The sequence below is a fragment of the Colletotrichum graminicola genome, assembly GCF_000149035.1.
Source record: "Colletotrichum graminicola M1.001 genomic scaffold supercont1.90, whole genome shotgun sequence".
Taxonomy (NCBI): Eukaryota; Fungi; Ascomycota; class Sordariomycetes; order Glomerellales; family Glomerellaceae; genus Colletotrichum; species Colletotrichum graminicola.
Window position 1 is genome coordinate 48,396 of NW_007361094.1, and position 14,911 is coordinate 63,306.

Below are 14,911 nucleotides of genomic sequence, written 5' to 3' on the forward strand. Positions count from 1 at the left end.
CAGTAATAGCAGGCAAATTAGGCTTTATCTAAGCGGAACACAGGCCGCGCGCCTCTAGGCGCTCCCACCAGTCAAGCACAATCATTGAGTTTTTGTTGTCATATATATGAATTTCAACCATCAGCTGGCCGATAGGCAGCTCTTCACCGGTGGATGCAGGAAAGTCGCGGTGTAGACTGTCCAAAGCATCATATTTGGCTTCGTCGATGTCCATTTTGAGAATGTCACTATGTATCGTTTACATTAGTTTTGCAGTAGACAGAAGGATATAGGGGAACTTTTACATGTAATCATGGCCGTTCATTTCCATCAAGTCTGCAATACTGTAAAAAAGGGTGGTATCTGTCGTGCCAGCAATACCAATTTGCTTAAAGTGAGCTTGGTCATGGTGCTTACTGTCGACCTGTGATCCGAAGTCCTTAACTGAAAAATCATAGACCCATACAACACAATCGGTGCGGCTCGGCATTTCTTGTTCTTTAAGTAACAGGATATCAGTGTACCGCGCATTCGCTGCTTGATCAGACAGCATAACTACAGGGGAAATCGCACATGCTGCTTACCGAAGCTGGACTCGTCACGAACACCGAAAGAATACATGACGCATTCCCGGTCTTTAGCATAGTCCTCGCATTGGGACATGCCGCACACCCACTTGCCACCATCTCCCAGGCGGCCAATATGCTCAACACCCCAGTCATAAGATGCGGGCATGAAATCTCAAATGCTATATGGGTGTGCTCCATAACTTGACTAGTCGACAGCAGCGTACCTGTACGGCGGATCGTTCGTTAGCGATGTTGATTAAATCAGCATGCAAACAATGAACGGAACCTTCAAATCCTATTGGAAAGTGTTGTGAAGGGTTTGAGACGCGGATTGTCGTTTCAGGGGAACTTACTAGGGCATCTTGAAGACATCGTCCCAATCTGTAGCTATCATTTCATGGCGCTGGTTTACAGACTTGGCCCAGGTAGACTCTGAACGGGCCATGAATCTGGCCATCGTCTTTCGGCTACCATGCATGTTGACGAGGTTGCTGGCCATGGTGCTTGTCCATTCGCTGACGCTATGCACTGCCTGCCCGGAGCGCTTCAGTGGCCAGCGCAACTTCTTTCACGTTCGCGCCCTGCTTCTAGCTGTCGAACAATGGTATGAATACATTGAACGATTAACCTAATACATGCCTGAACATAGGAAACCCTAAGGAATACTCTTGTTGCAGCCAGTCTTATAGTCGCTCTCAACCCACAGCCTTAGGCTACAAAAGCGAAGAGTTCTTCTGTAGGGGGTAGAGTGTTATACAGTAGGCAATCTAGTAGACAGAGGGTTTGAAGAAAATACAAAGCATAATATCGCATAGAGAATGTGACATGATTGTATTATAGCATAATATAATATTATGATTCATATCCATATTATATTATCCCTTTGGGTGCCACTGGACCTCACATAACCTCCGACCAATAAGACTACAGCAATCCAGGCTAAGTATCTAATAGCTGTTCGTAATTACTTATAGAGACCTACTTTTGGGTTATGTGAGGTCCGGTAGCACTTAAAGGGATAAACAACCTACGTCTGAGGTGTAGTAGCAAAGGAAAGCAGTGGCCACCACAGCATAATCGTGTTTCCTATCCTTCACAGTCCACCCTTGTATTGCTAACAGTCTAACTGTCTAGGCAATCAGCAGCTGGCCTGTCACCAGCATTTCCATCGCGGTTCTACCCTTTAGGCCCTGATCTTCTCGTTGCCGATCGCCAAACGCCAATCGCCAGCAGTACTTCGCCACTAACTCTGCCACCAGCGTAACAGTTAATGATAATGTACTGCCGCAATAGGCTTTAGCGTACCTCTTACCGCCTACTGTATCTACAGCGTGTTGATCTATAGTGTTGTCTCTAGTATTAGACCCTGGCGACTAGTAGAGGTTTCTAGGATTCTAGGATGTGTGGTAGAAAGCTGACAATAAGCATAGTCTGTACCTAATCCGGTCTATCTCAGCCACTGACAAAGAGAGGAACATTCCATAATTCTAGCTCTAAGAAGCAAACGGATCCGGAAGCAAGATTACAGCCAAAAGAGGTTTAGCGGCCTGAGAACGTGTTCGGAAGGGCTTCTGGGCACTTTTATATACAGCTTACATCAGACTGGCGACTAGCGAATGGCGATTGGCAAAGAGAAGATCAGAGCCTAATAGCCTTGGTCTTGGTTCGGACTTTTCCCAGATTCAGCAGTCCTTACCCCGGAGAATGGGGTCTTGACGGTTTCTTCCCAGGACCCCTCGGATATAGAAAGACTAGTCTAGTGGAATGCATATTAACAAAGAGGAAGGTCTCAATGCCTCCTCTACCACTACCTAACACCTTACCTGTGACTAGGTAATACTCTCTTTTACTGCACGTTTTTACTCCCGTCTTTGCTCCTTATAATTCTCAAAATCCCCCCCTCTCAATGATTCTCTCAACGTAGTCCCTCTAAGTTTTTTGTGTACTTTCTTTTCCCCTCAGCCCCTTAGCAAGATGCTCTCACCAGTCATTGTGTCAATAACGCGATCAAGATCCCAACGCAAATATTGCACTATTCTCAACCAGGCGATCATCGCGAGTGTCATCATCACTTTCGTACTGAACTTCTACGGCTTCTCAATACGAGACCTTAGCACAGCACAAGCAGAGCAGAACGTGGGTATCCCGAGTAGCTACACTAGTGAAGGCTTGCTTGCGCCCGAACCAGGACAGGCTCTGTCTTCGGCGGGAGAGCTTAAAAAATCTCCTCAGTCAACCTTGGAGGAGAGCCGGTTACAAGGTAAGGAAACAGAAACCAGGCAAGGAGCGGACAGTTGAACTTGGGGTTTGGCTAACAAAGGCCTGCTGCTACCCAGAATGGTCCCGTCAAGAAATCACCGGCAACGACAACGGCGCCCATCTCGCTACGCTATGCAGTCAGGGGAATAGACCGTGGAATCCGAACATCATCATCGAGTGTCCCGTACTCGAGGGAGGCTTTGGTAATGTTCGCCTGACCATCTTGCAGTGTCTTCGTTACGTTATCGAGGCCAGAGGTATTCTCCTTTCCCACCATTATACTCTCCCTGTCAGAATAAACCACGTGCTAAAGTAATCTACGTTCTCATCCAGTATCCATGAAGCTGCCACAACTCGCTCGTCGAAGCGCCGACGATGTGATCGAACTTTCAAACAAGCGATCATGTCAAACTTGATTATATGATTGATGAATCGCGCTTCCTGAGGACTCTAGGAAAACACTGCCCCGACCTCGTCATACACCCAACGGAATATAAGGATGCACGGATCCGCACTCTCCCTAACATTTGCCCAGTCATTGATCTGCAACTCGAAAACTACAATGAGCCGGGGAAGCCTGCAACATATGCCGTACCTACAAAGCCCGAGCAATGGCCTCCGGCCCTTGATAAGTGGCTAGAATCATCAACAGAAGGGAAACCACCGTCGGCCGAGTCGCCGGTGAGTTTCGGAATTGTCTCCATCATGTTCGGCTGGCCGGTAGGGTATGACCCGCCCTTCATGGTGCGTCACTTCAGTGGGCTTGTACGTCCTCGCGACGAAATCAAGCTTCTGGCCGCCGCGGCTCTCCAGCGGATGCAGGACCAGTACAACGCGCATGTCGACTTCCGGACCAGCGAAGACCCGAGGGTCCGCGACAACGCCTTTATCGGCGTCCACCTGCGTGTTGAGAAGGACGCCACAGACTACCACTACCTCTCGTACGAGGATCAGCTCGCTTACCTCAAGCGACGGCTAAGGGGGCGCAATGGTAACGCCACGCATCCTCCCGACATGACTCTGCCGGACACGGAGAAGTCGGTGCTCTACGTCGCATGCGGCGACACCGACAGTATCGCCCGTCTCGCCAAGGATGTGGCGCCAATAACCGTCGTGACCAAGAACGACCTGCTGCCTGAGGACACCTTCGCCGGCGCATCGCTGCGCAACATGACCTGGGACCAGCAGGCGCTCGTGGACATGCTGATCCTGGAGCACTCGGGTTACTTCATCGGCGTCCGAGAGTCGACATTCTCGTGGCATCTGGCTTTGCAACGGGCGGCGGCTGTAAACTGGGTCACCGGCGGGTACCCTGGCAATTGCTGGTTAAACTCTAGCGACATAGATAGTGCCAACATAAGAAGCGGATGCAAGTTCATGCTACAAGACAACGAGGAGTGGCGCGACGATTTAAGTGCTGTGGTAAGCAACGGTCATCAGTGGGGAGGGCCTCACATGGAGATATCGGTTTGGCCCTAAGTTGGGTAGGGGGAGTCAAGGCATGGGAAGATAGATTATATAACATACACGTATAGCAAGTTGCGTACTTCCTACTACCCTCGTACTATTGAAACATATTAATTGAGCTATACTACATAATATTCTAAAGCTAGGACAGCTGTAAAGTATTAAGAGACATAGTTTACTAACTATAAGTTCTACACCAGGAAAGAGTACTTCTATGATATCTCTCTTATATATAGAATCAAAAGAACAAGGGCCAATCGGCGATGGCAACGCTAGAAGATAGGAACAACCACGCAATCAATTAAGGATTACCGCTGCCGTGTACATACTTTACTAGTAACGGCTTCTACCTTATTGCATGGTCGCCGGCCCTGCACCTCTGTAACGGCTTCTTGTCCTTGACAGCTACCTATATAGGGGCTGTGATTCAGTTATATGCTGGCGCCGTCTACCTTTAGCCTCCTCTATCTTCGCTTCGAGACTGCTTAACAAGGCTGTTACTAACAGAGCACACTTCTTGATTGTCTCCCCACATCCTGGTGTGCAAACTGTCTAACTACATCTTGATCCAAGTGGAGAATATGCCACGACACAAGCCTTGACGACTATTCCTCAAAAGCAAACTGCACATCATCCCAATCTAACTGAGCCTCGCTGATGAGAGTCCCCTGGTCCCGCGAGAACGCGTCGAGTAACGACATGAAGCTCCCCATGACCTCGCGCACGTCCCGAGGGCTGTACTGCGAGGACTGAAGCTTGAAGGTGAGCAGCGGGCTCTTGGAAGGGTCGTCCGACATCTCCAGCGTGATGTCATACGGCGTGCGGGACCGCGACGCCAGGACCCCCGCCATGTGCGCCTCGCCGAGGGCGCCGCTCTCGGCCTGACCCTGCTTGTAGTCGAAGACTGCCTGCATGAAGGCGTGCGGCTTCGCCGAGTCGACGCCCAGGCCCTCGAGGACGACGTGCATCGGCGCCCGCGAGTGCAGTACTGCGCCGCGCATGTGCTCCCTGGCCCGCGAGAGTGCCGACGCAAAGGTGTCGCCGGCCGTGTGGCCCAGCCGCAGCAGCAGCATGTTGAGGAAGAGACCCATGGTCGAGAGGTCGTCGAGGTCCGGCCGGTTGGCGTCCGCCACGCCGATGGCCATGTCCGCCCTGCCCGTGAGCCGCGCCAGGAGGACGTAGTACGAGGCGAGGTAGAACTGCATCGGCGTCGCCTTGGACCTGCGGCAGACGTTCCGGATGCGGGATGCCGTGGCCGGGCTCACGCGCGCCTTGAGGACGTGCTGGTCCCACGAGGGCGGGGGCTTGGGGTCTCCCGCGGCGGCCGGCGGAGAACCCGGCGGCAGAGACAGGACGGGGAGCGGCTCCGGGAGTGCCTCGTGCAGGGACTTCCAGTAGGCCAGGTCCGCGTCCATGCCGCCCTTCTCATAGGCCGCCCGCTGTCGGGCGGCGAAGTCGGCGTACTGGGGCGCCGGCGGCAGGTCGTTGTTGCCGTCGTATATCTGCGCGAGCTCCACGAAGAGGCGCTCGTAGGTCCAGCCGTCGCAGACAAGCTGGTTGTAGGCGATGATGACGATATGCTCGTCCGGCGCCCAGTAAAAGTCGACCAGTTTGAGTGTGTCCCCCGCCGCGAGGTCGTAGCTCTGGCCGTCGACGTCCTTGAACCCTTGCTCAGCGGCGGCCCTGTCAGCCACGGGGACAGCTCGGAACCTGATGCGGGGCGCGTCCATGATTATCTGCACGGTCTCGCCCGAGCTAGGGAAGCGGGTCTGGAAGATCTTGTGGCGCCTCAAAACGGCCTCGAAGGCCCAGGCCATGCGGTCCAGGTCTATGTAGCCCTTCATGTACATGCCGATGGTCGAGTTGAACCTGGTCGGGTCGGCCGACTGCCTCTGCATCTTCCAAGAGTACTCCTGGTTGAGGGACATGGACGCCTTGCGCTCGAATGGTAGTGTATCCCCCACTTTGTTCCCGGGAATGGCAGTCAAGGGCGGAGACGTGGAAACGGACGAGGGCTCGGTGTCTGACGAACGCGAGGATGCCGAGTCGTCGCTGCTGCTCTGGACGGCAACCGGCACTTTCAGGTCGGAGCAGTGGACCAACGGAGTAGCGCTGGGAGGTAGTCGTTCGGCGGCTTCCTCGGCCAGGTCATTGATGGAGGCTCCGCCCAGAATCTTTAGCACGGGCAGCTCGAGGTTGAGATTCTTAGAGAACCTATCATGACTGTTAGAGTGTGTTGCCTTGGGAGGTAAATCGTATCAAGGAGCGGGAGGGGGAGCATACCAGGTTCCAATCGTGACTGCGCTCAGCGAGTCGACCCCTTGGTCTATGAGAGGAGTATCCCGCTTCACGCCGTCTTCGTGGGTTATTTGCAGCGTGGCCCGGAGCTTTTCGGCCAAGCCGTCTGTATTCACCGGCAAATCAGTAAAACTTTCCCCTGTGATAAAAACAAAAAAGAAAAAGTAAAAGGGACCGCGTTTGCGAGAGCAATGGTCGGCACCGTTCGTACCTCCAACAATCTGGCAAACCTCGTCCACGGACTCGGCCTCCAGCAGGCGCTCCTTGACAGACACCAGAGTCGTGGCCCCGCCAGCGGCGCTCTCCCGCTTCTCTCTCAGTATGAAGTGACCTAGCCGGGGATCGTCGTAATGGGGGATGAGCTCTTTATTCGTCGGGTCGAGGAACCGCATTCCGGTGATGACCTCGATCTCATCGCGCTGCGTGGCGTCGTTGCTGCTGCTGCTCGGACCGGGACGGCCGACCACGACGGCCTCGGCGAAAAGGGCGTGCAGCTCCATCTCCGAGACCTTGTCGAACTTGAAGCTGATGGTCTCGTACTCCTCGTCCCTGCCCTGCCGGACGATGTAGCCCACGCCCCAGATGGCGCCCATGTCGATGGTCGAGCCCGCCAGCCCGCAGGCGCGGCGCCGCAGGGCGAGGGCATGCGTGTACGCGTTGGCCGCGCTGTAGGCGCTCTGGCCTGGGTTGCCGCACACCATGACGAACGAGGAGAACATGACGAAGAACTCGAGCCGGTGCTCCCGCTCGTCGAGCCGCTCCTGCAACAGGCGGGCGCCCGTGACTTTAGGGTGAAGGACCGTCTGCATCTGGTCGAGCTGCATGTTTTTCAGGAGGACGTCTTTCAAACTGCGTGAAGGGGGGGGGGGATAACCCGGTTAGAGATCGTGTCATGTTGGTAAAACCGTGGAAGGAAGAATCCCAGCTTACACAAGAGGCCCAAAGGCTACGCCACCGATGGGCGGGAATGACTTTCGGATCATGTCTAAGCCTGTATCCAAAGACTTTTGATTGGCGACGTCCCTGCGGGTGTTCGGTGGTGAGTGGGATGCTGGGGTCGACAGGAGAACAGGTTTGACGGCCAAGAAGGGGGTTAACTTACATTGGCAAGACCATAACGTTCCCACCGAGCTCTTGCATCTCCGCAAGCCATCTATCCTCAACCTGTGGGTGTCGACTGGAAAGCACGACATGCTTGGCGCCATGCCCGAGCATCCAGCGGCAGATGGAGCGGCCGAGATCTCCAGTGAGGCCGATCAGCAGGTACGTCTTGTCGTCCGAGAACAGTCTCCCGGAATCCACAGGAAGCACCCGTGCCGAGAGAACGTCATGCAAGGTCCAGTCGATGACGGTGGAGTAGCCGACGCGGCGCTGAAGCGTGACGAGCTCTTGCGCCGGAGTCGCGTGGACATCTTTCGCCGCTCCGACGCCAGCAGCAGCTGCAGCAGCAAGACACACCTTCACGGACTCGTCCAGCATCGCGCCCAGGGCGTTCCCCGTTTGCCGGGTCCACGCCGACGCGGTCAGGGACGCGAGGTGCTCCGCCTGAAACGTCGGACAGCTCCGCGCGGCGAAGCGCTTGGAGAGGACCTGGCCCGCGCCGACGGGGCTCCGGTCGAGGGAGAAGTTGTAAAAGGCGCTGACGTGACGCGGGAGCATCCTGGAGAGCGCGAGCTGGGTCATGTTCTCGTGTAGCTGTATCCATGACGACCAGGAGGAGGAGGAGGAGTCCTCGCCGGCCGCGTCATCGTCTTCCGCGGTTCTCGGACGGACCGAGGCGAAGGTGGCGCGGATCCCTTTGGCCTTGACTCTCTGGGCGATGCGGTCTTCGTATATCCTGGGAGCGCCGTAGATGAGTATATGCGCCCCCGGCGCGGTCTCCGCCACCAGTGTCTGCGCCAGGAGATCTGCCGCGACCGCGAGGAGGAGGGCTGGCCTGGCTTGGCCTGGCAGATGGGCGACCCGGTCGGGAGCGGCATCGACCAGCGAGCCGTTTTCCTCGCAGAGGGCAATGACGGCCTCGCCGCTGCTTACCGAGATGCCGTGGACAACATTGAAGTATCCGAAGTTGCCGAGGCGGACGGCTCTTGCGAGGGAGTGAAGTACCCGCAGTCTGCTAGTTAGGGGTTTGCAGCTGAAGCCTGGACCCTCCTTGACATCCGGTTCGTAAGTGTCGTTGGACTGGAGATAGGCAGCGTCATCGTCCTGGTAGAGGACCACGGGCGTAGTCTTTGGATCCGCGTCGGCCAGCACTTCCCTGCGTCCCGAATTCAGACGGTCGTTCATGGGTCTGTTTGGCTTGAGACGGGGGATGCGAGCGAGGCCCTGTGAGACGTAGATCTCCGGCTCCAATGTCCACAGTAGCCCGGCATCCTGCCAGTCCGAACACTCCTCTAGCCGGAGGAGGGTTTCTGCCAGGTACTCCCAACCCAGCTTGTCGGCGTCGTCCACGTCTAAGACTTGGATGCCGCACTGGACGCATTCTAGACGCAGGGTACGGAGGAAACCAATAGCCATCGCCTTGACGGGGTCCAGCCACGCGTCCTCCGTTACCCAGAGCATATGCCCGGCGGCTTCGCCGAGGACCTTGAGGGCCTCGAACCTGGCCTCGTTCATGCCGGCGAACACCGGGTCGTCCAGCTCCGAGAGGACCAGGAAAGTGGGCTTGACATCGGAACCGAGCCAGCCTGCGCCCACGTCCTCGAGACTCTGGAGCAGCTCGAAACGACGTGCCGGGAGGATTTTCTGTATCCCCCGGCAGATCCTCGACGACTTCGGCGTTGCGCCTCCGACGACGACGACAGTTGGGCTCGGATCCCTGGCAGGGAAGAGCAGCGGCTCGTACAGCCGCGCTACCTTATCGTTGACGGCCTCGGACCGGAACACGGACGTGGGGAATATCTCGTCCTCCGGGTCCTCGAACTTGCTGGCCACGCCCGAAAAGCCCGTCTTTCTGAGGATGCCATCCCACCTCTCGATGGACACGTACGGCTGCAGCACCCGGTCGTCGTCGACCCCGGCCCACCAGTCCGCGAAGAGGCCGAATATGAACCCGATGCGGGAGTGGCGTGGGCTGGTGAGCTCGACGACAACAATGTTGCCGCCGGGCTTGAGCAGCGTCCTCACGTTGGCCATGGTCTCCTGCAAGTTCGGTGTCGCGTGCAGGACGTTGGAGGCGATGATGAGGTCGTACGAGTGCGGTGTGAACCCTTGCTCCACCGGGCTGCGCCTGACATCAAGGGCCTGGAACTCCATCTTGTCTTCGAATTGGGCAAATGTCTCGTGGGCCTTTTCGAAGAAGCTCGTCGAGATGTCGGTAAAGGTGTAGCTGTTGAACGCCGGAGCTGGGTCCTGGTCCAGAATGTATCTCGTCGCCCCTCCAGTGCCCGCACCGATTTCCAGGATGTCCATCTTTTGGTACCGATGCAAGATGGGGGCGATGGCATGCTGCATGTAGTAGTACGCCGGGCCGAACCCGGAGTCGCTCCCGTAGAACTCGCTCAGCAGCCCGTCGTGGTCCATGAGCTCGAACGCGTTCCTACCATCGAAGAAGACGTCCCGGAGGCCCTCGCCGACCCGCTGGATCAGCCTCACGTGCGAGTTGGCTTCATGTCTGGCGATGACGCTCTGGATGTCGGCCTGCTGGTCCCTCTCCCACTCCGCCTGGTAGAACAGGCTCCGGCCTTGCCTGGCTTCGTCCATCTTGTGCTGGAACCACCGGATCTGCGTCTGATGGTGGGGAGCGAGATCAGCCAGTTTCTCGGCCGCATGGTCTTCCAAGAAGGACCTGATGTAAAAATAGACGATGCGTTCCATGGCAGAGGCCACTTCCCTGTCGGCGTCTGTCGCCGCATACTCGGCCCTGTTGAGGAGTTTGTCAGGCACGAGCCGGTCCCACTCCCAATGCATGAACATTGTATGATCATTGGCCTTCGTCGCGGCCGAGGCCGCCTTGGTGCTGATACCCTCGACCTGGAACATGATGTGCCCGGTCCTGGGATCGAAGACCTCGATGTCGCCGCTGATCGAGCTGATCCGGCTCGTGGTGCTGGTCGCGTTGTAGTGCACTTCCTCGCTAGACCTTGACACCTCGCCGCAGAGCCAAGGGTTAAGCGCGATCCGGCCGATCGATGTCGGCACCAGCAGTGAGCGCATCAGTCCGTCGCCCGGGGCCGATACGGCAGCTATGAGGGTTTGGAAAGCATTGTCCAGGGTGGCGGGGTGTAGCAGCAGTTGATCGTCGCCATCCGCCGATCCTGCATGGGGTAGCCTCATGGAGCCGCAGGCTTTGAAGTCGGCCCGCCTCATGCTGGAAAGGCCGCGAAAGTCGTTGGTGTAGCCGTAGCCGACCGCCGAGAGCTCCTTGTAAAACGCGTCGACGCTGATGTTGCTCATGTGTGGCGGCTCGACATGCGCAACCGGCAGGGTGTCGGGGGCGCCAGGGCCGTAAGTGATGATGAGTTTGCCGCTGGTCGACGGGGACATGGCGTCCTCTCTAGATAGACAGCAGTCTATCCGGAAGGAGGCCGAGACATGATGGGCGCTCGCGGGCGCCGGATAGACCTCGAGGGATAGGCTTAGCTCAACGAGGCTGCTCTCGTTGTCAAATGTCACGGCTTTGAATATCTCAACGTCAAATACCTCCAGAAGCTGCACGGATCGGCCTTTGGCGACGTGCATGGCGGCCTCAGCTACCATGACAACGTAGCCGGCACCGGGAAAGACCGTCTGGCCCTGTAGCTGGTGACTGTCCAGCCACGATATGTCCCTTGGCCGGATCGAGTTGCGCCACTGCAATGCCGTCGAAGTGCTGTCCGCCGAGAGCTTCCCCAGCAGGAGATGCGGCTTGGGTTCGCCTCCGCGGAGGAAAAAGCGAGTCCGCCGGGTATCCAGCCAGTATGACTTGGACCGGTCCCACGGGTACGGAGGCAGCGCCTTGGCGAGGCTGTTCACCGGCGTCTGTGGCAGGATCTCGTTTAACCCGGCGAGGCTCACACTCTCGGTACCGAAGCGCTCCCAGACGTACCCGAGCGCGTCTGCAAAAGCATCGAGGTCGTCGGCACCTCGCCGCATGCATCCGACGTATGGGAGCTCGGGAGCGCCGGGCTCGACGCATTCTTTGATGGTCTTGAGACACGGGCCCTTGAGAGCGGGATGGCAGCCGACCTCAATAGCAAGGTCCACCGGCTCCAGATTCCTCGCCACATGCTCGACAGCCTGCGAGAATAGCACAGGCGAGAGGAGATTGTCCTTCCAGTAGTTGGCGGTGACGTCCTGCCCCCTCATGCGATGGCCTGCTTGCACTGAAGAGATCCATACCGTGGATGGCTCGGCAGTGCTGGTGGTGTTGGCGTCGACGGCGTCGCATTCTGAGTCTTGCAGAGCTCTCATGTAAGGCTCTGCGCATGGCTTCATGTGGAAGGAGTGATAAGCCTTGTTGACTTTAAGCTGTCTCGCAAATTTAGACTCGTCTTCTAGGACCTCGCGGGCCTCTTCAATGGCATCGGCATCGCCCGAGATGGTGACACTGTCCGGTGCATTGCTTGCGGCACTGAGTAATTAAAAGGGGAAGAAGTTAGCGTTTTTGTCCAGATCTAATGTTCCAGACATTCAGACATGACTTACACGCAGATCCGACCACGGAAGACATTTAGACCGCAGAGTTCCTCGGCGTCTTCTTGGGAGCAGCCCGCAGCCAACATTGCGCCCTCTACACCACTGGGCGACGCCGCCTTGTCCGACACAAGACCCCGTAAGTAAGCGATGCGAATCGCCTTGGAGGCGGTGATGAATCCTGCCGCGTAAGCACACGCGATCTCGCCGGAGCTGTGCCCGACGACCACCTCGAACTTGATGCCGGTTGCCGTGAGCATCTGCACTAGGATGATCTGGATCGCGCAGCAGAGGGGCTGGGAGAAGCGGGCATCGTAGACGTTGGAGCTGTCACCCTCGAGCATGAGCTGGTCGTACAGGGTCCATGATGGCCGATAGCGTGGAGGTAGGCTGCTCAACGACTGATCCAGCTGGGAGATTACGTTGCGGGCGTGAGGAACGGCCGAGATTAGGATCTTGCCCATCGCGGACCATTGTGCGCCTTGTCCAGTGAACACACCCAGGACCTTAGGCTTCCGGGTGGACAAGCTCGACACGACGAGACCCTCTTTCTTGTCGATGGACGCAATGGTCGCTTCGAGGGCTGCACACACTCCCGGTATTGTCTGCGCCGTGAGGGCGCGGCGTACGGGTAATACAGACCGTCTGTTGGTCAGTGTCCATGCCAGATCCTGGATCTGTATGCCGGAAGCCGATCGGAGGTACTGTAACAAGTCTTGCGCCGTGGCTTTGAGGGAGAGCTCCGAGTTCGCAGTTATGGGAATGGGCCATATCGGCACTGCAGAGGAGCACTGGGATGTCCGTCGCAGACGTAGCTCCGAGTCGGGATGGGCTTCGAGGATGACATGCGCGTTGGTGCCTCCAAAACCTGCCGTGACATGTTGGGTCAGCTCAATCGTTCCCTACTTGGTGTGGATCGCCAGTTCTTTTGGGGGTATTACCGAAAGAGTTGACGCTCGCCCTTATCGGAACGTCCGGAGGGAGTTCTGGCCACGGCTGCGCCTTAGAGGGAACGTGGAGATTCTGGTAGAACGGGGCCACCTTAGGAGAAAGCTTATCGAAGAGCATGTTTGGCGGTATCACTCGGTGCTGCATCGCCAGGGACGCCTTTATAACTGCCAGTCATTCGAATAAGTGTTAGCAAGCGTGCCCGGACCAAGCCGCGGGTTGTCAATGATTGCATATCACTCACGTCCGGCGACGCCCGCGGTGCCCTCCGCGTGACCTATGACTGTCTTGATGCTGCCCACGTACAGCGGTGCTTCTTCCGGAGATCGTCCCCTGCTCCCGAAAAAGGATCGTGCTATAGCCTCAGCTTCCTGTGGATCTCCTGCAGAGGTTCCGGTTCCTGATATGATGCCGGAACGTCAGATTCTTTGGATCCTTTCTCAATTGATAATAATGTACACCGACTCACCGTGAGCCTCGAAATACTGGCATCGGTCCTCGGCACGGGACAGGTCGAGCCCTGCTGCCGCGTACGTCTCACGGATCAGGGCCTCCTGTGCTCGGTGGCTGGGCATTGTTATGCCGGGGGATCGACCATCTTGGTTAACGCCAGTCTCTCTGATAATGCATTCAATGTTGTCACCGTCGCTCAGTGCCTGACTAAGAGTCTTGAGCACAACAGCAGCAACACCTTCCTATAGAACGGAGAGGGCATCGTTAGCACTTCTACAACATTATCGCACCGGGACTCGAAATAATCGCAGTGTTCTTACTCCGCTGTAAATTTGGGGGAAAACGTCAGCGTTTTGCAAATCTTGACATCACTACCTCGGGTCCTAGGATTCTTACCGGGCATAGCCGTTGGCCTTTTCGTCCCACATGCTTGATCTCCCCGTGGGCGAAAGCATGTTCATCTTGCTTTCAACGATGAAAGGAACTGTTTCGATCAAATTGGCACCTCAAGGTTACTTGGAAGAAGGAATCGACAGTGATATACCTGGGCCCAGTATCAGATTTGCCCCTGCCGCGATGGCAACCTTGCTAGAGCCGGTTCGAAGCTGTTGGACTGCATGGTGGACAGCAACCTGTTTCGAAGCGTCAGAAAGCAAACACAAGAAATTAAGAAATGGGAAAGAGGGGGCATCTACGGACCAGAGATGAGCTGCACGCTGTGTCAATGGTCATCTGCGGACGAGGGTTAGCCAGAAGACGGAAACCAGGACGCTCATAATGATGTAAACCCACACTTGGCCCGTGCCAATCGAAAAAGTATGAGACTCGATTCGAAAGAATGCTTGCTGCCGTGCCTGTTGCCGCGTATGTCGGGAGACCGTCAAGGTCAAAGTTGACCAAGTCCTTGTAGTCGTTCATCATCTGCCCGCAGTAAACAGCGGTAGGGGACCCTCGGAGGTCTTCGACACGGATTCCGGCCGCTTCCAAGGCCTCGTATACGGTCTCGAGAAGTAGCCGGTGCTGGGGGTCGGTTACCTCCGCCTCGTGGTGTTGAATGTTGAAGAAGTTTGCATCAAACGCGCGAATGTTTTCATCGAGGAAATAGGCGTATGGCGCGTTGGTCCGTCCGTGGAATGAGCCGTCTGCGTGGTAGACCGAGTCGATGTTGAACCGGTCAATGGGCACCTTCTTGAGGAGGTCCCTGGGCTTTTCGAGAATCTCCCACAGTTTAGAAGGGCTGCTTGCGCCGCCGGGAAACCGGCAGCCGATCCCAACGACGGCAATGGGCTCCTTTGGCTTGAAAGTTGTGGTACTGCAAGGCATGA

The 14,911-nt window shown here is 56.4% G+C and overlaps 3 protein-coding genes across 3 annotated transcripts; 1 reads left to right on the top strand and 2 right to left on the bottom strand.

Moving 5' to 3' along the window:
• Positions 1 to 28: 28 nt before the first annotated feature.
• On the bottom strand, positions 29 to 714 carry GLRG_11505 (uncharacterized protein; the record flags this gene model as incomplete). The annotated part of the gene is made up of 3 exons (XM_008102189.1): positions 29 to 227; positions 285 to 477; positions 564 to 714. The coding sequence occupies 3 exons, from the start codon at positions 712 to 714 to the stop codon at positions 29 to 31; spliced, it is 543 nt and encodes a 180-aa protein (XP_008100380.1).
• Positions 715 to 3,512: 2,798 nt separating this feature from the next.
• On the top strand, positions 3,513 to 4,286 carry GLRG_11506 (uncharacterized protein; the record flags this gene model as incomplete). Its single annotated transcript, XM_008102190.1, has 1 exon — positions 3,513 to 4,286. The coding sequence occupies one exon, from the start codon at positions 3,513 to 3,515 to the stop codon at positions 4,284 to 4,286; it is 774 nt and encodes a 257-aa protein (XP_008100381.1).
• A 593-nt stretch (positions 4,287 to 4,879) lies between these two features.
• GLRG_11507 (beta-ketoacyl synthase domain-containing protein) lies at positions 4,880 to 14,909 on the bottom strand (the record flags this gene model as incomplete). Its single annotated transcript, XM_008102191.1, has 14 exons — positions 4,880 to 6,488; positions 6,558 to 6,678; positions 6,784 to 7,421; positions 7,503 to 7,595; positions 7,675 to 12,123; positions 12,198 to 13,053; positions 13,127 to 13,300; positions 13,378 to 13,533; positions 13,603 to 13,828; positions 13,907 to 13,910; positions 13,983 to 14,070; positions 14,131 to 14,218; positions 14,286 to 14,318; positions 14,379 to 14,909. The coding sequence occupies 14 exons, from the start codon at positions 14,907 to 14,909 to the stop codon at positions 4,880 to 4,882; spliced, it is 9,066 nt and encodes a 3,021-aa protein (XP_008100382.1).
• Positions 14,910 to 14,911: the final 2 nt, after the last annotated feature.